The following is a 24,369-nucleotide window of genomic DNA, read 5'->3' as shown; positions in this document are numbered from 1 at the left end:
GTTAGAAAATGAGTAAAGTCTGGTCATCTGGACTTACAGGTAAAGCAATAAGTCAGCCACGTGCAACAAGTTTTCTAATGTACATCATCACCTTCATGAATCAGTATCAACTTTAAAAAGATTGAACTGTTTCTTCAGTGCTTTTATCCAACTTTTATGGTATACTGAAATCCTGAAAGTGCATTCCAAATTGATACTTAGTTTGGCTTTAACAAATTAAAGTAGAATCATTCAAATTGGGTGGTAGAGATTTTGTGAAAAACTCTGACACACGAAAAAAAGAACTTATGGGACTAGTGTTCATGTTTTCACAGAACAGTGATTTTAGTCACAATCACATGTATGCAGATTAGGTGTGATGATGTCACAGCCTCTCAAGTTATATACAGTAATCTGACATGCACAAAATCTTAACTTGCATAGTTAAAGGGTTATATATATATATATATATATATATATATATATATATATATATATATATATATATATATGTATATAACTATATATAACCAAAGAGAAGGACTTTTGTCCTCATCAAATGATGATTGTTGTAATGTAGTGATGTTAGAATGATGACTCTCAGTGGTAGGGATTTTAAAGGTTCCCTGATATACATATGCATGTTGATTTGTGTTGATTTATGATACCCTCAACATCACCTTTGCGGTGAAACAAATATCTAGAAACATTACATATATTTTTAACTAATTTTCTTCCATTTTTCTTCAGATTAGTTGGATACGCCCACAAAAAAAAAAAAAATCCTTCCAAACCAATATTCTTGTTGTGACCTCATCTGTCAATCATTGCTAAAGTACTGATATGTTTAACAAGAGACCATTGGAATGCACCTTCCCCTCGACTCAGCATGACTTGCATGTTCCCTTGCCATGTCTTTTGTTAGTCACATTCATATCACAATATTAATAGCAGAAGTGATGTTGAGGGTATCATAAATCAACACAAATCAACGTGCATTTGTATTTCAGGGGACCTTAAGTGCAAAATTATCGACCAAAAATATAACTTTTTTACAAATTAAGCGGGAGCTTTGTTAGGTGATGGTATCACCACGTCTTATTTGCACAATAGTAGGATGCAACTTATACGTTCCGTGAAGACGTAAAACTCCAAACTTCACAATCTAATTGAGTACTGTCAGATTTTTATACTACTTTTACCATTCTGTTAATATGAGTGTACATGTAGTATCATTCTGTCAATTGGAGTCGACTCAAATATAGGGACTGGCATTGTCCTGTACGTAAGCCAAGTATGATGATCCAACACCAAGATATGAATTGATGGCACATTTGGCAAAAAGGAATTTGTAGTTGCGCAATTTTATTTACTGTCACATACTTCTCACTTTACACGAGGAAATTCCCACAAAACACTCATGGGTATATGCAATCAGAAGACGGCAGCAATGGAAATCATTCGCATTTTCAAATATTGTTAGTAAGAGATGACTACTAAATAATGTGTCAGTTTAAGTTCAGCCTTTTACGCATTGCACGGAAGTTATGACATTTCTATCACACAATGCTGAATGTTAAGCATTCTGTGAAGTATGCTGATAATACCTTTGACAGTGATGTTAGCAAATACAAGCTTAATTGTAGATAAGTTTAATAACTATGAAGACATTTCATGATGAGTAGCTATTATGTCTCTCTTCATGACGCCGTAGTATATTTGTCATGAGTCAATTTCGGGAATTTTGATGGATTATGCAACGCTACCCGTTTGTGTAACAAGGGAGTTTCTTAAATGTGTCATATGCAAAATCTGACGGCCAAAAAGACACACAAATAATATAACAACCATTTCAAATGCAACCAGCAAGTAGATTTATACTCGACAACAATTTGTATGTGGACATTAGATTGGATTGAGGTTTTGACAAAAGAGCCACAAAAGATGCAAAACAGATGATGGAAAGACGACTACTGAAAAAAAAAGACATCTGTAAAGTTTTTCGATGAGGTCGGTTTTCTTTCTTGTGAAAATGTCACCTAAATATGGATTTAGTGCAGTTTTATATTTTCTACAAAACCAATAATTTTAAGCTGACATAACCAAGATAAGCCCCTATCCGTGGAAGCTATACAAACACTGCCAGCTGTACGTGTTACTGTCTCTGTTGTGCAATTAACGCCTCGATTAAAAAACTCTGGTCCGACACACAACTTTTCAATCAAGAGCGATCATATTGCACGGATTTGAGGTATTCAACATAGTTTATCACACAGCATGATATCTTTCACTGCTAAGATAAAGTTTATACAGAAAGGAAACCTGTACGGTAAGGCAAACTCTTGCTTCCTTACAATACTTCTCGACTACCAAGGGGGCATTTTCATGAAGCGTTTTGTCATATTTTTTTTTTTGTTTCCGACAAATTGTTATTAAGCCACTGAAATCCTTGCATGTGATCGGCTGAGAGCAAATTTGTCCGACAAAACTCTTCATGAAATGTCCCCCCCCCCCCCCCCATGGATGACTTCAAGTGACCAAACAACCCCCCACCCCCCCCCCCCCAAAAAAAAAAAGAAAGAAAAGAAAAAAGAAAAAAGAGATTTCTTCGAACATGATAAAATGAAATAAGTCTAGAAGCAAAAATATGGTATATTTTCAAACTAGTGTAATACATATCGTGTACACAAGTGTGCACCCACACTAGAAAAAAAAAATCCGGTCACAACGGAAAAATTCAGCATTCTCCATGCTAAAATCAGTTATACGCATTATGAACGGGTGCTGTTTAAAGAAAAAAAAGAGAGAAAGAGACATAATGAAATTTATTTTTGTGGAAATTGTGGTACATTCGAGTCTGACCGTTTATGGCAATCTGTGCAAATTGTGCATTGACTGAAATAAACATTTAACTTTAACCGTAGAGAGCTTCAATTGATGAACGCCCATGTACGTCGACGAAGACCTCTCAGTGTATCTTCTGGAGGAGGGCGTTGACCACATCGAATGTCTCGTCTGACACTAAAACGATGTCAAAATTGGCCATGTAGGATTCCAAGCTGGCTTCGATCTGCGGGAGAGTAACGATAGAAGGATTGAGAGCAAGAGACAATCGGACCCTACTAAACCTCCTTGGTCTCTTTTACTTTCGACGACCATTTCTTGCGCCAAAACCCAGATGAAAATACAATCCATGCACTTTTGGAATACTAGATGTGAACTGCGCGTACTTCTGTTCGGTGTACAGTTATCAAATTCCTTATCAATCATGCACTATATACATGTACTACAATGATTGCTGTCACACTCGGCTCGCGTAACCGAGACACATCTCCACGTTGTTCATGAAGGAAGGCACAACTCTATTTTTCTGAACGGAAATCAAACGTAACATTGATATTACAGTTGTAGTTTCACAAACAAGAATATAGTCATCGACATCATGATGACACTTTTATACAGTACACGGATCTGCAGTGATCTTATCGACTCTTTTATCAGCTGATGTTCTGAAATCGCACGAGCTCTCCACGTTATCATTATACTTTAAATGTTCATAGCGATGCGAGCCCAATTTACTTTGTCCCTCAATAGTTTTTATGATTTATGATTTGATAGTTTAAGGTTAGTTGGCATGACACGCGAAATACTCGTCGAGTTATCGGCGAAAAACTCCATCCTGTGGTGTGTTCAAGCTCTCATGTGATGATAAATTATCAAAGTGATAATGATAATAATGATGATGATGATAATAATAATAATGATAATAATAATAATCATCATCATCATCATCAACAACAACACCATCATCATCATCGATCATCATCATCATCATCATAATACCAAGAAGAAGAAGAATAACAAGCATCAATAATATCGCAGAAAGCCAGTGACGTTATATTCCGATGAGAAGCAAAATCTTACGTTATCGTTCAGATATCCGACAGTGAGGATGTTCTTTGCCCCGGGAAATCCTTCCGCCATCCTGAGATCTCCCAGCATGTCCCCGAGTAGGATAACATTGGTCCTGGACTTGTTGTTAGCGAAGTAGTCCGGGTGGTGTCGCGCTACCTCGTGCTTGTTGCACGTGTGGATAATATCGCCTTTGAACCCGATTAGTTTCTCCTACCAGACAGTGAAGATGAATACAATTAACATTTAGTCAAACATGGAATATGCTTTTTACAGGTCTATTTGATAGAATACACAGTAAAATTCCTTGGAAATACTTTCTAATCATGACCAAGTTGTTGTTTTAATAACGAGAGCAGGGGGCCGTTTTGTGCGTAATAGAAGGTCATTGCATTGGATAGCCACCTTTAAATTTATATGTACGGCAAGTGATAGCTCCAAGAAGCAAATTATAAAACACATTTGAAACGCAAATTGGTTCAGAATTTAATGATGTCATCCCGCATCAATATCATTAATGAGTCATCGGAAAACCCAACCGCAAGCAGACAACAACAAAACATAATACAGAAGAGAAGTACATAAGTGATAGAAGACGGAACCTAAGAACGGGAAAAGCTGAAGTCGAATATATACCTCCTTGTCGAAGACCATAAAGTTGGATACGACGTGCATGTTGGGAAGAAGTTGTGCGAACTGGTGGATGACCTCGGTGAGAATGTCACCCATACCTCCTGAAAAGATGAGGAAAGGTACTCCAGCGTCATGGCAACGACGGAAAGTTTGCGAGACTCCCTCTCGCAACATCACCCCCGAGTCTGCTACCATTCGCTTGATGTCTCCTCGGTAGACACGGCAGTCAACGAGGAGGCTGTTCGTACCGCTCCACCTGTAATCACATGCACGAAACAGAAGATAATATTGAGCGTGCATGAAGATGATGATTATTGTTATTGTTATTATTATTATTATTATTATTATCGTTATTATTATTATTATTATCATTATATATATATATATATATATATATATATATATATATATATATATATCATCATATTATATAGATAGATAGATAGATAGATATAGATATACATACTGGTGGAGGTGGGAACAACTCCGATAAGTGCACCTCTGTTTTAAGAGACGATTTCCATATTAATATGATCGAGCCGTTGTATTTCTTTTTTCTTTTTCTTTTTTCTTTTATAAACTGACTCGCACGTAAGTATAGCCCGTCTGTTATGATTAAAGTGCGTGCAGTATGATCCTGTAAGGGTTTATTTCGGAATAACACTTCCTTTTACAGAATCAACAAGCTGCCACTGTGTGAGGCACTATAGCAAACCATATCGTTTCAACAACACAGTGTCAACGATACTTTTAGTATTTCTTTGAGACGTTCCACTTCTGCCATTTCTCCTTGGAATCATAACTTAATTTGATATACAATGTATTATTTTGGCTCACCATTCTACCATATACTTGTATCTCTCCTCTGCGCTGATATCATTCGAAGTTTCGAGAGGGAAGTACCTGTCCTTCAGTTTGCGGGCGGCCTCTCGGAAAGACGCCGGAAGTAACGTGCTGTGGCAAAGGATACCTGGGTTGAGATGGTTTTGGTAACAAAGTCTTAGATGATGGATTAAAACAAATTGCACGATGTTGGTTTCTCACATGTGCTTTCATATATGTATAATGAACATGCACATTTTAATCATTTAATCCCGCCCCCAAGTAGTGATGATAATGCCATTATCTTCTAAAACCTAACTCTTTGGATGTGAAAACACCAAAAAACAAATAAACAAACAAACAAACAAAACGTTAAAAACGCATAAGAACCCAGCGAGACAGGCATGACGTAAGGACACGCACAGACACTCAAAGTCATAGCTATGATGTTGGCGGGCCATTACAACACTAAACTATCATGAAAATATCATAACTGTTATCGTTACCATCATTGTAAACGTTATATAGGGTCTAAATCATTGCCTTATCAATATTAGTCTTTTTCGGCGATGTTATGATAACGTTTGTTATACTTCATTTGATGAATCTTCTATTCTAATTGATTAATTGATATCGGGGGCATAGATTCAGCCTCCTAGTACTAATCTGCCCCATAGTGCTAAACCACCCGATATTACTGCCCTCTTTAGTAAGTCTACTGCTATAACGAGATATTGATGATTATGACCTATACGAGGTAGTTTTGCGAGGCAATTACAGTTGGTATTTTGCAGGGTCGGGAGTTCAGCAGGCGACATTAGAGCATATCACGAGCATCCGGGGGTTTTACATATACAGTGGACTCCTGTTATAACGAAATCCTCGGGACCGGTAGTTTTCTTTCGTTAGATCGGAATGTTATAACTGAACAAATAAATAATAGAAATACATATAGTTGATGACATTGCAGCTCAAATTTTTACTTCGTTATAACCAGAATTTTGTTATAACCGTGGTCGTTATAATAGGAGTGCACTGTAAAACAGGGAGGTGGGAAGAGAAAGAGTGGAATCTCTCTCCCCACCTCCCTGCTTAAACATTCCGATCGACCACAAAAAGAAAACATTCCAGGACGTCCAGGGTGTCAGTTACACGCACCGCAGAAGAACGCTGATAAATCAACTCATACAAGGTCGACCACTTACAGCAGCACTAGGCGTCAAACAATGACTAGTCCATTTGTGCTCAGTAATTGCACAGTGACCATTAGTTTTACAACTCTCCAACTTTAAACAGAGAAGTAAAAATAAAGTGTAAGAGCGTTCAAATGCTTGAAGTTTGCCTGTTACAACTACATATTGTTACAACTACATATTGAAAACATATTGCCCTCGTCTTCGACTCGGGCAATATGCTTTCAGTTTGGGCAATATTTTCTGGTACCTCCCTCAAGGCCAGTCAATATTATATAATTATTGACCCTTGCGATCTCAACTTCACGTTAAATAACGTTCGGAGCAAGCTCCAGGCGGGACATAGCCAATAATATAAGGAGTGCAGGAGATCCGTCGGCCAGGGCAATAATGTCAACAGTGTCCCGAAAAGCAGTCCATATCTATGATAGCATTCCCCTCACTAAATTTTATTATCAGTATAGTCATTGACATCATCATTGTTACGACAATAATCATTCATTAATACTGTATATTGCCCATTACTTCATGGCGAAACTTATGGTTTGAAAGTACAAGTAGGTTTTTGGATGTGTTGGTAATACAAGGTCCTGCTAAAGTGTGTCTCCTTTACAATAGGACAGTCAAGATGGTTTGTGTGAGCATAATACACATGATCATCGGGGATATAACCACTGGCATTTAGATCCTGAGATAGCAACAACAGATACACCACACTTTTTTGGTCATTATAAATGTCAGGGTGTTGACATGATAATGACTCACGTGCACTCAAATGCGTCTCATTATTGTAACATATTAGATTTTGCGACACGTCTAGTCGATTTCCTCCTTGGTTAACACATTAAGACTATGAAAGCTGCTGGATAACTTCTGGCTTGACATTTAAAATGATGATCTCTGACATTTAACAGAATGAGACCTATAGGTCTCGAACTTACGCCCACTGCCTATCCTAACAAGCTAAGTGGATATTCTACACTGTTTACCATGGCTGGTCAGAATCGTTCTGCCGTTGCACTCAAAACGTGTTAATGTCCTGTCGAAGTCAGCTATAACCTGTGAAAAGAGCCAGAAAAGGAGAGTGATAAGAGTGTCCTGCGGTCAAAACTAATCAATGATATTTGATGATAATGATAATATATACAACACCCAATCTTATGTTATGTCCAGGCTATACAATATGGCAATGCGAAGAAGTGAGAATGTGAAGATTTAACATAATGAAATGAGGTAATTCTTGATCCTGACATGGAACATGGTGGAGATGTGACATACATTAAAGAGATGGTATGGTATTGGTTGAGGTGAAAATTCAGCTTTTAACGTTTTGTGAAATACTTAGAAACCACTCAATGACATGCTACAGAGCATACAGTTATAAGAGGAATTAAAAGTTTATTTGATAAAAGTTGGTTTTGAAATGGCTGAGATATCCAAAAACAAATCAAAACAAAGCAATCCTAATAAAAGGTGGGTCCCACCGTTTATTAGGACGGCGGCTTTGTTTTTGATATCTTAACCATTTCAAAACCAATTTTCATCAATTAAACTTTTAATTTCTTTTAGAATAACATGTTCATTCATATTTCATAAGAGGTTTCTCATTATCTAAAAAAATTGGCATTAAGAAAAAAAAAAGTTGGAAACCTGAAGCTTCTTCTCAACCGAAACTGTAATATCCCTTTAAAGGTGGTACATCGATTGGATGTAGTCTTTTAAAAACAAGAAAACATGAAGAAATATATGTATAGAATGTATAGAGTCCTTGCCAATATGAATACAACAGTCCACGTGCGACACAGTATTATTTCATTTTTACTGAGCGTCATAATGTCACTGATCATAATCATCTCTCTTTCACAACTCTAGCATTCAAACCATAGAATCGAGTAATATAGCAACAACGAAGTACAACAAGAGCATTATAATTTTATCCGTTATATCTCGAAAAAAGAGTTTAACCTGTCTAACCTGCAATTTGTCCGGTCCATCTGCCACGATCTGTCTGATCTTTTCCTCTACTGTGGCGGGATTTTGTATATAAACTGTCTTCTTCTGAAGCTCTTGCATCTGGACCAAACGGAGACTAGAAGGCAGGAGGAGGAAGAGGAAGAGGAGGGGAGCGGAAGAAGAGAGGAAAGAAAAAAGAAGATGAAAAAGAATGAAATTACGAAACACGAACGGGATAAAGACGCACCGAAGAAGAAAAAGAATAAAGATGAACTGGAAGATGAGAAGTGACGGAAAAACAGATGAAAATGAAAAGAAAAGAGAATAAAACTACAGCGGTATTGAGAGGGATGATGTCATTGATGTCTTAGCGGTTTGCACGAAGCCAATAGACTACACAAGCACGCCCGGTGTGTTAGTAAGCATCGCACCGCCCAATGTTTATGAAATAGATGGTGATATGACTTGCAAACTATGTCTAGTCCCAGATTGATAGACAAGCCTAGTAATGAATGGCTGTATCAATGTCAGTTGGTATTGAGTGTCCGCCATCTTAAAGGCACCTCATGAATTTATAGCCCAACAAATGCGGGCTGGCGGTGTTTTCTAAGGACAAACTATTTTCCTGAAAAAAAAAAAAGAAAAATGATGAACAAAACTTTTAGTGCAGTATAAAATCTGAATTATGATCTATAGATTCTCATATTTTTTCCTTAATGAAGTCACTGATCCACATTAATTCTTCTCAGTTCTTCGTATGATGAATTAAATTTTTCACGTTACATATATATCAACTTGATACTGCATGTACCCTATCGCAGTTTTTTTTTTTCATCTCCGTGACTGATGTTTAATCATTTCACATAGATATGATGGCGTGTCACATGTAAACAGATACCAAATGTCAATCAGTACAACAAATGGTGTCGATTGGGTTGATAATTCTATATCAGTCCGGGATATAATCGGTATCACTTTAAGTTTTCTTCAAGGTCTACGATGTTGCGGAGTAGCACGTACGCGGCTGCATACTCCACGGGCATTGTATACTGGTGACGACACAATTGAGCAGTCGTTTTTTACCTCTCAGTGTCAATAATCACCATCAGGGGCATCATTAGGCTCTGATTAACAGCAACATTATCATTTCAATGTGCATAATTTCGGGGGGTTGTTTTACAAGTAAAATGTCATGATCAGCCCAAAGTAAAGCAACCTGTAATCATCGCTTGTTGCTTTAAAACGAACCAGTAAATTCTGACTTCGGCGGTAATGAAGACTAGTGATTCGTCGTTGTCGTCTTACCGCCTTGCACAGCCGGTCAGAGACCTTTGTTATCGCTGGGAAATGGGAGGAGGTTGTTACTATGCAATAGCAAGTGAAGCGGGAGGGGGTGGGAGACAGACAGAGGGGAGAGAGAATGAGAGAACGATAAATAGGATGGGGAGAAATTAAGGGAAAGAGTGAAAAATAAAGCATCTTTCAATTTATTCTGTCGTTGCATGTGCATGTGTCTGTATATGTGTGCATGCGTGTAATAGGGTGCGTATATGTGTTGTGTGTGGACAGTTGTATGTACGGCAATTCTTTTTGTTTTCCAATAAATTTCTTCGTAAGGTAAGGGAACTGCACTGATCTAATACCAAATTTTAGTTGACGGGAACTTGATAGCGCTGCATTGTTTTTAAAGACCTACATTGAAAATTAATATTTGTTTTGGTTTTTTTTCAACTGATTGACAAATAGACTACAAATTGCCCTTCATCGATGTAAACGAATGTCGCCTGGCTTTTCAGTGAGTAATCTTCATGATAAAAAAAAGACATCCCCCCAAAACAAACAAACAAACAAACAAACAAATAAAGCACAACTGTACATAACCATAAAATACTTCACACCCGAGCATGTATACTCATGACTTATATTACTGAAGTCGAAGGGTAATTTGTCAACTAGCTTCAACAGAAATATCTCGATGCAAGAATCACTTATATATCTGGAAATAGAAGTAATGTGCCATTTGTTTTCTTCATCCACACCTGTATCGAGAGTTACAGCTTGTGATATACAATGTACTAGTAGGACCTATAGTATGGTAAACAAGCTCAAGGTGTTTGAAACATTTTTTTTTTTTTTAACACAAGACTGGCTACTCTCTCACATGTTTGAAGTCCTGTGCGTGTTTTGAGAGTGGGCCCAGCAGCTCTTTACACTGTACTATTTATTCTTACCAGGGAGGGCACCTCCCTGTTCTTACAGAGCAGTCAGTGTTTATGTGAAAAAAAAAAAATGGTGTAAGCATTTCTATTTTTTTCAGCATAGAAATGTTTAATGTTTCTCTGTTTTGCAGCCTTCCACAAAAAGAACTCAGTAAACTGCAACGTCTTCAGAATTGTGCCGCTAGATTACTTACTTTCACGAAGAAAACTGTACATACCAGGGGCGGATCCAGGGAGGACCACAACCGGCGCACGCCCCCCCCCCCTTTATTTTTTGTTGAAACAAAAGAAATAAAAAGAAAAAAAGGGGGAGGGGTGCGTGCGCCCCCCCCCCCTTTATTTTTGTAAACACGCCCCCTCTTTACGAAATTCCTGGATCCGCCCCTGCATACTACCCCAATACTTCGGTCCCTACACTGGCTTCCTGTAGAAAAATGTATTAACTTCAAGATTCTTCTTCTTGTTAACCGTACATTGCACAAATTTGCCCCTGTCTACTTTCAAAATACTCTTCATCTTCACCTACCACCACGTAATCTCCGTTCATCAAACTCGTTAAAATTACAGGTACCTCGAATCAAGCATAATTGGAGGGATCGGGCTTTTTCATATATGGGCCCAAAACTATGGAATGGCAAAATCTCTTAGAGAATCATCTTCCATCGATAGTTTCAAAAAGAATCTCAAGACCTATATTTTCAATTTAAATTGACAATATTGTATACCTGTACGTATAGTATGTGTACGTATAATTATATAGGCCTATTGTTTGTTAGTTTATTGTCTTATTTTCTGTGATACTGTTGTAACGTGACACAATATGTATTCTGTTCAATAGCGCCTTGAGTATCTTTTTTAGATGGAAATGAGCACTTTATAAGAGTCTATTATTATTATTATCATTATTAATGACATTGTACAAACAACTATGTGATCGCAAGCACACACACACACACACACACACACACACACACACACACACACACACACACACACACACACACACACAAGCATCACATTTGAGCTATAATGCAAGTCAATCCTGCAAAAAAGTACCTTGGTGAAGTGACAATCTTTTTCAACAATTTCTCTCCGACCATTGCCTCATCAATGACATACTGCTTTGGTTACAGTCCAGTCGGTCGTAGTGATGTACTTTTAGGTCTGTCATATACTGAACAGATGAAATCTATATATATATTTCTTTTTATATTTCTTTTTATATGTACCACATTTGACTAGAATCATTCAATTATAGTTATCAATGTCAGCGTAAGGAAAAAGGTGATTGTGGGGTCTTGACCCTTTGATGTTAATGAAATTGTGTATTTTGACATTGACAACGATGGTTTTACATACAAACTGTAGTAATACAGAATTTCAGAAAGCAATCTCAATGCAATATAGCACACAAATGTTACCTTGGTAATGTGATATTACTATACACACCCACACACACACAGACACCATACCTGCCAGCCCTGAGACTTAATAAATCTGAACAAACAAAGAAAAAATATTTAAAAATCTGAACTTTCATAAATTTCATATACTTTACTACTAATAGATATTTTAACAAAAATCAGAACACACTAAAATTAATGTTTTCTTTCAGTGACAAATCTGAATATTCAGATTAAAATTGAACATTTGGCAGGTATGAGACACACAGATGTATATCAATCAAAGCCATCATGCCCCGTGTATCAGTATAGCAAGCAGAAACAGCCTTTCCAGCCACTCATTTTAAGGTTATACCTCACCAACAGCATACAACCATTCTACTGATGTACAAAAAGAAAAAGAAAGAAGGAAAAAACAGTAGTCAGCACTGAAGTTTCATTGGCCAAGACCAAAGCTTGCTTTTATTTTGCTGTCATGTCACCTTGCAATTTGGATCTCTCCAACAATTTATGAAGATGTGTACAAGTTTCAAGCAGATTGGGACACCAGATGAAATATGGGAAATAGAACATAATTATCACCTTTTGTTCTCTCTCTCTCTTGTGTGATGAAGGAATGTGTATCATGTGAATAAAAGTTAGTAGTCTCTTTATCTTTCAAAGCCATGGCTTTCTGGAGAAGCTTTTGAATGCTTTCATTGTTCTAAGAACAGAGAACATGTTCATTTGGAGTTTGCGTTGGTGATAAAGTAATATATTCCATTTCCAGTTCTTGTACACCCATCTATGTTATGCCTCCCTGGGCATCCACTGTGATGGATGGAGAGTTAACACTCTAGGGGGCAACACTGGGATATGTTCCTTTATGAGGAGACGGCCCAGTCGTTGGTGGCCGTGGCACCGCCCCAGTCGTCGGTGGACCAGTCCTGGGCAGGTGCCTGAGGTGCCGGAGGGGCGCCTCCTGGTGCAGGGGCTGCGGCCTCTGGGGCCCAGTCCTCTGATGGAGTGCCGAAACCAGCGGTGGTGGCCGCTGGCATGGCCATCCCTGGGGCAGCAGGGGTGGGAACCTTGGTGGCATCTGCTCCCCACTGTACGGAAGAAATTAAACAACACGGTGATGACACATTCGTTTATATCTTTCCACGTGTGGAAATTGTAGACATGCTGAATTCATTCAAATACAGTTAAAGGAAACCTCCAAATGTTTTTCAGACTTTTACATTTCAATAACTATAAATTGGTTATACTGGGTACAGAGCTTCAGAACTTATAGTGATTGTGATGAGGAATAAGAATGTTTTCAAAATTTATAACAAATCACATTGAAAAAGGATGACACCGTAGCCTCACCATAGGCATGCATGCATGGGGCTCAAAGAAGCAGAACAAAAGAAGAAAGCATACATGAATTCTACACAGGTGAACTTGTTCAGCAAACTGTATTGTAATGGAATTACATTGGCACATTTCTGAAATACACGAGCCTCTATATCATCCATCATCCTTGTTCAGTGTAATTTATTTTGGGTTTTTCAGAGTATTGGTTTCTCTGATCTAGGACCACAATAAATCCCACAAATCTATACATTGAGCGGTCGATTAATGTACCACAGGATGTGATATTATGAAAATCGTCTGGAATTCCCCTTTAATCTTGGTAATATATTAAATACATCTCACATGTAGTGTCACTATTTGGTGGTTTACTAATAATGAACTTTGGTGGATATTCCCAATACTTTCTGCTTTGAGATCCTTTCCTTTTGGGGCACTACAGGGAATAATTTTCCTGGTATCGCATAGCAATTTGCTATGCATTTTGGTATGACTGCTATACAAAATGTAATTTGCATTGCAGTTTCATTACATAGACTTGTATACCATTTTGTTGAAAATGTATGTCCCTTGACAAAAGTTGCTATTCAATTTCGAGAAGGAAAATTATTCCCTGCACATTCCCAGGACATTCTATCAAATAATAGTGATAGTGCTGAATATTTTCAAAGTACCGTGGTATTAATCAACGTGATTTTAGGATGCCACCAGGACCAACAAAGCAACTTTTGTACCAATGTGCTGTATTGCATCACCCAGACCAAACTTAACATAGAGCCACAGAAAGTGACTGCAAAAGGGGCTGGTAGTGGTAAAACTACTAGTTCAGTGGATCAACTTGCATAAAAACAAAGAAAGAAGAAACTCTCAAGAAGGCAACACAATTTGAGTAGACCCAAATGGCAGCACTGTGGCAGTATACAGATATGGCAGAGCATGGTACCCAAGAGGAGGTGAAGAGGAAATGAGTAGCCATCCAGAAGGATACATGAATGAAAACACAAATCGCTTCAAGACTTACGTCCATGACGTCAGGCACGACACCTTGTGCTGGGGCTACGGGTTCGGAACCCCACTGGTCCACGTACGGCTGGGCCTGCTCCTCCTTCACCACAGCAGCCCGGTCGCGGGCCTCCTGCTCTTCCTTCTCGGCCTAGATAGGTGGGGGGAGGAGGGAATGCAAAGTGGAACATGATATGAAAGTCACAAGCAACTTTCTCGAATTGATGAGAAGTCAGAATATACACTGTTCCTCTATAATTTTCTAGTTCTAGTTTCTAGTTCTACACATTTGGTGGTAGGGCTTTTGGAAAAAGCGTGTACTTCATGATTCTACAAAACACTCTGTATGCCATAGGCACCTTTTTTTTTTTTTTTTCTTTCTTTTTTTTTTTTTTTTTTGGGGGGGGGGGGTTTAATCATAAATGTGTGTTAGTTTCAGCAACATTATACTTCAATCTACATCTGCACTTCTACAATATACCAAAGTGTTCATTTGTGCCTGGTCCTAAAAACACTGGGTCCCTTGCAGCAGGAACCTTCACTCTTCTGTAATTATGGCGTTGTCAAATCATGGCGGTTTGCATTTCTATGAGGCAACAAATATAAATACCTCCTCTGGATCCCTGTAGAAGTAGAGATCACACATTATTTCCCACGAGACGTCACGGCTGATGGCTCCACGCAGACGCAGAACCTCCCGGGCAAGCATCCACCACATCAGACCGATAGAGTGGATACTCTACATGGAGAGGAAAAAGACTTAGATAATTAATCAAAGCAACTGCTACACCATGAGGAAAACAATGTAGACCTAGCACCATTCTATATATCATTCTATGTACGAAGTTTTGATGTTTTAGATCTCCAAAAACAGCACCTCGGGTGAATATTGGGCCTCCAAACACAATTACATAGAGATAGCAAACACTGACTAACCATTTTCTGTTTGTTACTGTTATCACTATATCATTGTTAAAATTGCTGTTGGCAGTATATCATAATATCTTTCATTGTCACATACATTTAGATATGTTGGATTCAGGCAGATACTGGAGACCACAAGGGCTGTATAAGAGAAATACTTCATGAAACTTTCCATAAAGGATCACCAGGCACACATAAAACTGTATATAACACACACCCATCATGTCTTATGGAAACTTTTCATACAAATTATTCTTGGGGCTGCCTCGAGCTACCCTTTAAAAAAAAATAAAACTAGAAATGTCGCTATGGCGACTGATGCCTCCGCCATAATGCATGATTCTCCCAATAGGTGTATAGTACAATGTCTTCACAATGTGTGATGACAGTTTCACATAACTGGCAAAATATCGAAATAACAGGTTTGTCAGAAATATCTTGAATGTTCACTTTCCACAAACTGGGTTTGCTATAATTGTCTATTAAAGAGTGCAGGTACACATATTTGGGGAATTGAAAATCTTTACTTGACTTCTGACCGACCTTATTATAAGTTTATGCATTGAGTATAATTTTCAAGGTATGAAGAAAGAGTGTAATTACAGCACAAAATATATCTTTTTATTTTCATTTAAACCTGACCTTTGACCCTTAACCTTTGACCTTCTGGCTGGAAATTTCCAAGAGAATCTCCATTAAGTAATACATGTACATACATTAAATTCTAAAACTAATAATGCAATCATTGCATATACTAGTATATGAGGGAAATAGTAACATTTTGAGGAGTTGACCTTGACCTTTGACCCCCTGACTATTGACCAATGACCCCTAAATTCCCTAGATAATCCCTGCCAGTCAGTACATGCATATGTACCAAGTTCCATGAAGATACATTGAACCATTTGCGAGAAAAGTGATATTGCAACATTTTTCACCTAACCTTTGACCTTTTGACCATTGACCATATGACATGAAACTCTCTCTGGAGAATCTTTACGCAGTAGTACATGTCTACACTAAGTTTCAAGAAAATAACTGCGGGCATTGCATAGATATATGGGGAAATAGCAACATTTTTAGCATTTGACCTTGACCTTTTGACCTTTGACCTCTTGCCAATATCACTAAAATCTACTCAACTAATTGTCCCATCATACATCATCCTTGGACCAAGTTTGGTGAAAGCTGCTTCATCCAGTTTTGAGTTATCACGTAAACAGATAAATTTTAGGATTTGACCTTGATCTTTGACCTTTGACCTCTGTCCAATTTCACTGAAAAACTAATCAAGTAATTGTCCCATCATACATTATCCTCCAACAAAGTTTGGTGAAATTTGCTCCATCCAGTCTTGAGTTATCGCGTAAACGGATACAATTTCATGATTTGACCTTGACCTTTGACCTTTGACCTTTAGCCGATTTCACCCAAAATCTTATCAAATCATTGCCCCATCATACTTCATACTTGGACCAAGTTTGGTAAAATTCCAGTAAATATTACTCAAGTTATCGCGTAAATGAAAGCGGACGGACGTACGTACGGACGTACGTACGGACGTACAGACGTACGGACGGACGGACAACCCGAAAACATAATGCCTCCGGCACCACTTCGTGGCGGAGGCATAAAAATATTGTCAAATATTTCTGGAGTTGAAGCAAAAATTGGTAAAATATCACGACATGGCCTTGGCTTTTGAACTGCATCAATATTTCACAAACCTTGTTGTTGCATGGGATGGCGACATCGACGTGGCGGAGAGGGGAGTCTGTGTTGCAGAGGGCAATGACCGGGATGTTGACATACGAGGCCTCGGTCACTGGCTGGTGGTCAGTGCGGGGGTCAGTCACAATCAGAATGCGGGGCTCACGGAAGGCAGCCTGGATCTGGTTGGTGAAAGTACCGGGGGTGAAGCGGCCGGCGATGGCTGTGGCACCTGTGTGGCTGGCAAACTTCAGGACGGCACGCTGGGGGAGGAAGAAAGTCAAAAACTGGGTCATCCGTCTGCACAATTGATACTGTATAAAACCCCAGCTTTGTGGAGAGCTTTCAGTGAAAGCATGAAGGCAAAGTGCAGAATTAGGAGCAAGAGTTTTTGTCTAAATGCTTGGTGTGTCATAGATTGCTTAAACTGGGAGAAGGATATGACAATAATAATGAAAACTTCCAGCAAACCTTTATCTTCCAATATACTGCACAGGAATTGCTAAACGTCATTGTAGGGTAACATAGCAAGTATTACTATATGCTGCTATATTTGTAACAGTGAAATTTCCCCCAAATGACTGTGTCAACTAGAAATTACAGCATGCTGACAGTATGCACACACAAATATTGAAAAAAAAGTAAGAGCAAATGAACCATGCAACAGTGTACAAACCTACAACATGGCTCACACATGAATAATTTGTGTACACTGAATTTATCAAGCAAAGAAAACATAAAGTAATAAAATGCACGTAAGCAAAAATATCATACAAATATGATAACTGATGGAAAACATAATTTCTTTCAATCACAACTTTTATTTCCCCCTTTATATAATCCACATTGGCTCATAGAGTACATCTTTGGAGGTCTTACTGATGAATTTCATGAATTAATTTCCAGGACAGAATAATCACTTCCACAGACAAAGCACCTCAGAAAGACATGACAAAATAATTTTTCTAACCTGGCCGTAGGGCCTTGAGGAGATGACGCAAACATCGGCTGGATTCTCCACGGCAACGATGATGCGAGCTGCAAGCAGCAGCTTCTCCCAAGTCTTTCTCAGATTGATGATGTAACTCCCTGGAAAACGGGAGATACATGGAATCACACGAGTGTGAGATAAACCCCATCACACTCCACAGACATGACATCATGCTATAAGCCAGTTCGGAGTTAGCTCATGGGCACATTGGTCCGAATGACCTTTCTTTTTTCTCAGTCGGTTAAGGGGCTCTTCACTCGTTTTCAGAGCGACATAATGCATAAGCTTTACGCAACGATTTATGGTATTCATCAATCCTGCTTAAACAAAGAATGAACTCGCATAGACCAGATGGCCAGAATGATCCGTCAATTAACACTTGGGAAAGCATCCATTTCATTATCTTACATTTTTTGCTGTCACTTTTGCTGTCAGGTGGATGTGCTGGCAAGCAGCATTTATAAGGATTACATGAATAATCATTATACATAATAATACATCACAGACGCTTATCCCAGTGACTTTAAAAACAAACGTGCCTGTTGGTCCGAATGACCTTTTTTCTGCTCATGCGCAGAGTAGAACTCCGAACTGGCTTATTCAGATGTACACAGAGCTTTTAGTTACGATTGTCAAGTTTACTTCACACATTATCAAAATTTCCTCAGAAGCATTTGGCAATGCACACCAAGTATCTGCAGAGCCAACATTAGTTCTGAACACTTGATTATCCATAAAATGTGTGATCGCTTAACAGAAAATTTAACTCCAGAATCCTGCTCTCTCAACAAAGACATTTTCAGGAATATCTACACTTGACCCCTTGAATTGTTGGCAATAGTTTAAGTCTACACAATCATAAAGAATACAGCTACATTGTAAGATGAGAACAAAACCACATTACAGAAATATTGAGTTCTTACGTAATTTAGCTGAATGACAAAGCTAAAAACGTCCAACAACACATCAGGACTCACCCTGACTGTGAATCTTCCTTATCTCAATTATGAACAAATGACAAAATCTTCTGATAGTTGTCTGTGCTTTCTTTCAGAACTATCAGCTAATCTAAGATCATGCACAAGAAACCCAAAAAAAAAAAAAAAAAAAAAGGAAAAAGAAACTTCCTTTCATTATTCTCCAACTTACCATCTGGTTTGCGCTTGAAGACATACTGGGTCATCTGGTAGTCCAAATTGCTTGAGCCAATGTGGGTGCTACTGGCCAGCAACTTGGTCACATCTTCCTCCTTCAAGGCGAGAACATCCAAACCTCCGGACATGTTGCTGCTGATCTAGGAAGCGATGGTGATCAACCTAAAAATTCCACAAACCATAAATAGATAGCTGTGATATGACAACATTTGTGAAGAATATACAAGATGATGAAAACTGTCTGTGAGTGGTTTGTTTGTTTGCTTGTTTGCTTGTTTGCTTGTTTGCTTGTTTGTTTGTTTGTTTGTTGTTTGTTGTTGTTGTTGTTGTTTTTTTGGGGGGGAATACACATCGTCATCTCCTGAAAACAGATAACACCATATCTCCTCTTCAGGGGTTTTAGCAGGAGAGAGCATTGAGATTTTGTGGTGAAAACATCAATCTTTCAATTTGATAAAGTGTTTACACATGAAAAAAAAAAGAAGTCCTTTTTCTTTTTTATTTATATCTCACCACTTCCACTACCAGGCCCATAACTCAGAATCTTTATGGTTGGGTTCAGAATTAGAAAAAGTGAACCTCTTAGTTTAAGTTTATGTTCCAAAAGGCTTGCTACTTCCAGGATTCACCGGCTGACAAGCAAAAAAAAAAAAAAAAAGGTTTCACTGTGATTACCACTACAATCACCTCACACAGATGGTTTCTTGGTTTCTTGAACAAAAAATAAAGGTGGCGCCCTTTTATAAAATTTCTTTTCTTGACGAGGTAATCCCTGAAGCAGCTCTTTCCAAACTAAACTGGGATGCTGCTAGAAAATGGGGGGGGGGGGGGAGGGGGGCAATTCATTTTTTTCTCTTTATATCTTTTAGTTTTGTTTTGTTTTTTCCACTGCAGAGCCCCCCTCCCTCTGTTACAGGTCTGACTTACCAGATGCAATATACAGAACAAAGGTCAAACTGTTGAAGAAGGGTGGTCAATGACAATGTAATGGTAATTTGGACAAATGTTAGATATCTCATTAACACCATAACCACATTGGGCTGGCCATCATTGCCTTACCCCTCTCCTGGATTTCCATACAAATAGATTCTAACACTTGTCTTTACTATAGCAGTGTTACTATAGTAACACTTACATTAAAACTAACAGTCTAACAGTAAGTTCTACTCAAACAAGTCAAGATTGTTACTGAAATCCTATTCAAAGACAGTAGAAATCTACTCAGTCTCTCACGTAATTCCTAGCAGACCTCTACCATGGCACGCTTTGATTTACATACGACTATCAACCGCACCGTAGTCATTTTGATTGCCTGCATGTACAGGATGGCCACCAGACCACTGTACAACGTATAGAACCTATGCCAGTTCTAACTGCGACCAGCAGACCCATACGCATAGCGTAATGGGGCTGCAGACTGTAGCATTCAGGATCATGACAGGGTAGTATCGCGGATAAATATCAACTTACAATCAAAAAATTTCTTCAATTTTAAGACTTACAGGTGAAGTTGAAGTATTGACAACAGGCTTCGGGCAACGTTGTTCGATTGATGACTTAATGTGACTCAGTCGAGAGGAATTCTTTAACCTGGGAGAGCTACACTGAATTGACGGCCAGCACATGCGCACACATCACATGAACACAAATTTCAAATCCATTGTCATTGACCGGATAAGATGTCTGTGTGCGCATGCACTGGCCGTCAATTCAGTGTAGCTCTCCCAGGTTCCTCTCGACCAAGTCACATCAAGTCACACTACGGTTTACATTCCCACCGTTCACGAGCGATGACGTCATGTCTCGCTCAGCGAACTGCATGGCACCATGCCGTTGATCCCTACCATAGCAGACGACGGCAAGCTGGTATCGGTTGATGATCGGCTTGCTATCGCTTTTCAACTATGAAAGGTTTTCCCTCATTGGTCGGCTTGCTCTCCCACAATGCCTTCCGAAAATGACATCATCGTTTTCTTCCATTCATAAGCTTTACGTTGATACCATGTACACCTCCGTGGCTTACTGGAAAACGACGGAGATTTTCCGTATAATTTCGCCTTATTTTATGGAATTTTCCAGCAATCTGTGCCAGGAATATGTCATCAAAGGAGTAGTTTGGGTCATTCATGCAATTTTTTTTTCATCCTCGTAGTATTTTTTGATGGATTCTCGAGCGATTTATCCGTGTTTTGATACTACTTTTACCGTGTGCGAGTATGTGCAATGTATGTGCGAGGATGTTTGAAGTGCATAGATCAATGTTGATAATGTTATTTCCATAGCAAGCGACCTACCCAATACCAGTGGTGCGCTGCGAGGCTGTTTGGGTACATACAAACGGGTTACGAGAGCGGAATTTCGTGCAGTGACTACACGCACTGTGCATGCTAGCAATGCAGCTAGCGCGAGCGAGACACAGTGTTCACAATACACATGGCCAATGCAGTCGTGGCTCAGCCAATCAGCAGCGAGGTAAGACCTTGCTGGCAAGCGCATCGCAGAGCGGAGAGAGCCCAAGAGAGAAGAGGCCAAGATATTTTTAGCACTCTCATTGCTGCGATCGCACAGCCGATAGTCGAGATATCGATATTCTGTATACAATCCGGTGAGAGGTGGAGCAGCAGGCATTCTCGGTGAGTTCGGGGCGACATGAATTATGCATGTCGGGGATCTGCGCTTGCACTGTGTTGACTGAGGCGCTGCTTAAACTGTGTACATGGCCTATGCATGGCAGCCAAACCGTAGTGAGTCATCACTTCGAACAGAAGGGACTAGTCTATTGGCAGAACCAAACGTTGCCCAAAGCCTGTTGTCAATACTTCAACTTCACTGGTAAGTCTTCAAATTGAAGAAATTTTTCGATTTCAAGTTGATATTTATCCGCGATTATTGATACTACCCTGTCATGATCCTGAATGCTTCAGTCCGCAGCCCCATTACGCTATGCGTATGGGGCCGCTGGTCGCAGTTATGCCAGTTCCAGCATGCAGCCAGCATAGCACACACACACTACACAGAGAACAGAGAACCATGCATTCAATATGGCGTCAGTACCGGGGAGCGAAGAGAGAAGAGCATTCATTTTACAGACGTTTATTCTGACTAATACAACTCTACAGTCATATTTAATCATCCCCATCGAAAAGATAAAATAATTAACTCTTCCATGTTGACATAGTAAAAACACATAACTTTCATCAAGCTACAATATACAATGAACATTTCTCTGGATTTACATACACGTGTGAATGCCGTATGGAGCAATGGAAAAGAGGGCGCATTTTGGCGAAGTGATTGATGTGTGCGGGATGTAGATACGCTATTTATAGTTTCAGTGGAACTTGCTGTGCGCTATCAAAATAGCGTATGCGAAAGAGTACAGTAAACGCAGCTAGTATTGCTAAAGTTTTGATGATAAATAATCAGCTTCAACATTGATACACTAAAATTAGTATATTTCTGCGTTGTTAACCATGGTGCAGCTCTGAAATTAGGAGAGTCAGTACTTTACAGAGGAATATTGGGCACTCGAACGCGTCTGAGTTATGGAAAAGGTAGGAGCGGTATGTCTTTAGTGGTCACTTTTTTGACAGCCCTCAATCGTGAGGACAGCATCGCTAATAGGCTCAGAGCTATACAGGAGTGGAAGAGGTAATTAGAAATGACAGAGATCAAGATTTTTATCACCCTTATTATATTAATGATAAAGATAACAATAATGATGTTATCAATAATTCATAAGGATAATTAGTTCAATTCAGATACATTTTATTCCAGTCAGCTAGATCAATCACATTAGGCCTATACTTCAATCCTATGGAATGGAACATAGACAGAGATATCCAGTGATCTGATAAAGAGAACATGCCCCGATTTATCGAGAAGTTACACAAACTGGTAACTTGTGTCAGTGGGGTGCCCAGAAAAACAGTGTGAATGAAATTACTACAAGAATGACGTAGGCCTACGTACACATAGGATTATATTCATTACCATATTTGGGTCTCATTACGATGAAATGAAGATGTATCAGTTATCGTAATCAATGATAATGAAAGAACAGTGAATATATCTTTATCGATAATGATAATATTAAAATAAGAGCTTTTATTTTTCTCATTATTGTTGTCATCGTGTCATCACTCACCACTGACATCAATACTGTTTTCCTTCATATCTGATGAATATTTTTCTTTTTCTACAAGGTTAGAATCTTTGGTGCCAATTATTTATAATAAGTTAGGAGAAGTTTAATTATATCATGAGGCGCGCGGGACAATTTAATTGTTTGTTAGTTGAAGTAGTTTGAATTGGCATGACATAGGCCTATATGCAATCATTTTTTTTATTTCTATTGTAGACAAAAAACAACAACACTTGTACCGATGAGTTAAAAAAAAAAAGCTGCGAGGGTGGACGGAATGTAAGGGGATACTTAGGGCCTATATACGTGAAGTATATAGGATAGCAGGTGGGAGTCCCTGCTTATACACTTCCCATGGATCAACAGTGATAACTTTGAAAGAATGTTGCATAACGAATGTCCAATGAATTCTTGGAACAAAAACGAAGGAGTAGGGAGAAAGAACGAGATCGCTGTATATATTATGTATAATCAAAGACGGGATGGGACACTGGTCTCATTAATTTCAATCGTCTGCATGGAGATGGATACACATTATTTTTTATTAATCGCCCCACTTCCAACGTGAGACGCGCTTGTCAGCTCACAAGATCACCGTCGTCACGAGATGCCGTATTCGAACCAAATTAATGAAATAAGCGATGTATTGGTGCTGAGCGAGCATTCCTCCACAGTGAATAGCGCCCACTCCCGAGGTCATCGCCTTTGTGCAACCGTGCGCTGCGACGAGGAAGGAGTTCGCTACAGCAAGAAAAACTTGGGAGGGGCTCCAAGCATGAAGATTTGGCCGACTTGCGCTAGAATGATATTGAAGACATTATAATGTGTGTCTATGCAAATCATACGAGGCAAAAAAAAAACTAACGAGATTCGCAATGTCACCATTCTGTTCCCTTGTTTGAATATGTTTTCAAGCACTTTCTGCATTATTATTCTACGTGTATTGTGTTCACTCCGGCTAGACTGTGGGATGGTCGATAAAATTGTGCATTTTC

The 24,369-nt window shown here is 38.9% G+C and overlaps 2 protein-coding genes across 2 annotated transcripts; both read right to left on the bottom strand.

The window, feature by feature from the left end:
- Positions 1-2,693: 2,693 nt before the first annotated feature.
- Positions 2,694-8,846, bottom strand: LOC139724438 (cytosolic 5'-nucleotidase 3-like). Its single transcript, XM_071635581.1, has 6 exons — positions 8,514-8,846; positions 7,529-7,598; positions 5,362-5,494; positions 4,528-4,780; positions 3,904-4,104; positions 2,694-3,049 (listed from the first exon to the last, which is right to left on the bottom strand). The coding sequence occupies exons 1-6, from the start codon at positions 8,610-8,612 to the stop codon at positions 2,948-2,950; spliced, it is 858 nt and encodes a 285-aa protein (XP_071491682.1). The 5' UTR covers positions 8,613-8,846; the 3' UTR covers positions 2,694-2,947.
- A 3,729-nt stretch (positions 8,847-12,575) lies between these two features.
- Positions 12,576-22,504, bottom strand: LOC139724436 (small ribosomal subunit protein uS2-like). The gene is made up of 7 exons (XM_071635580.1): positions 22,471-22,504; positions 19,226-19,392; positions 18,056-18,174; positions 17,103-17,348; positions 15,062-15,190; positions 14,471-14,602; positions 12,576-13,202 (listed from the first exon to the last, which is right to left on the bottom strand). The coding sequence occupies exons 2-7, from the start codon at positions 19,356-19,358 to the stop codon at positions 12,978-12,980; spliced, it is 984 nt and encodes a 327-aa protein (XP_071491681.1). The 5' UTR covers positions 19,359-19,392; positions 22,471-22,504; the 3' UTR covers positions 12,576-12,977.
- Positions 22,505-24,369: the final 1,865 nt, after the last annotated feature.

Source organism: Diadema antillarum, unplaced genomic scaffold (genome assembly GCF_040938485.1).
Source record: "Diadema antillarum isolate AM-2024a unplaced genomic scaffold, OU_Dant_1.0 scf00000214, whole genome shotgun sequence".
Taxonomy (NCBI): Eukaryota; Metazoa; Echinodermata; class Echinoidea; order Diadematoida; family Diadematidae; genus Diadema; species Diadema antillarum.
This window is presented reverse-complemented; position numbering and strand designations above follow the sequence as displayed.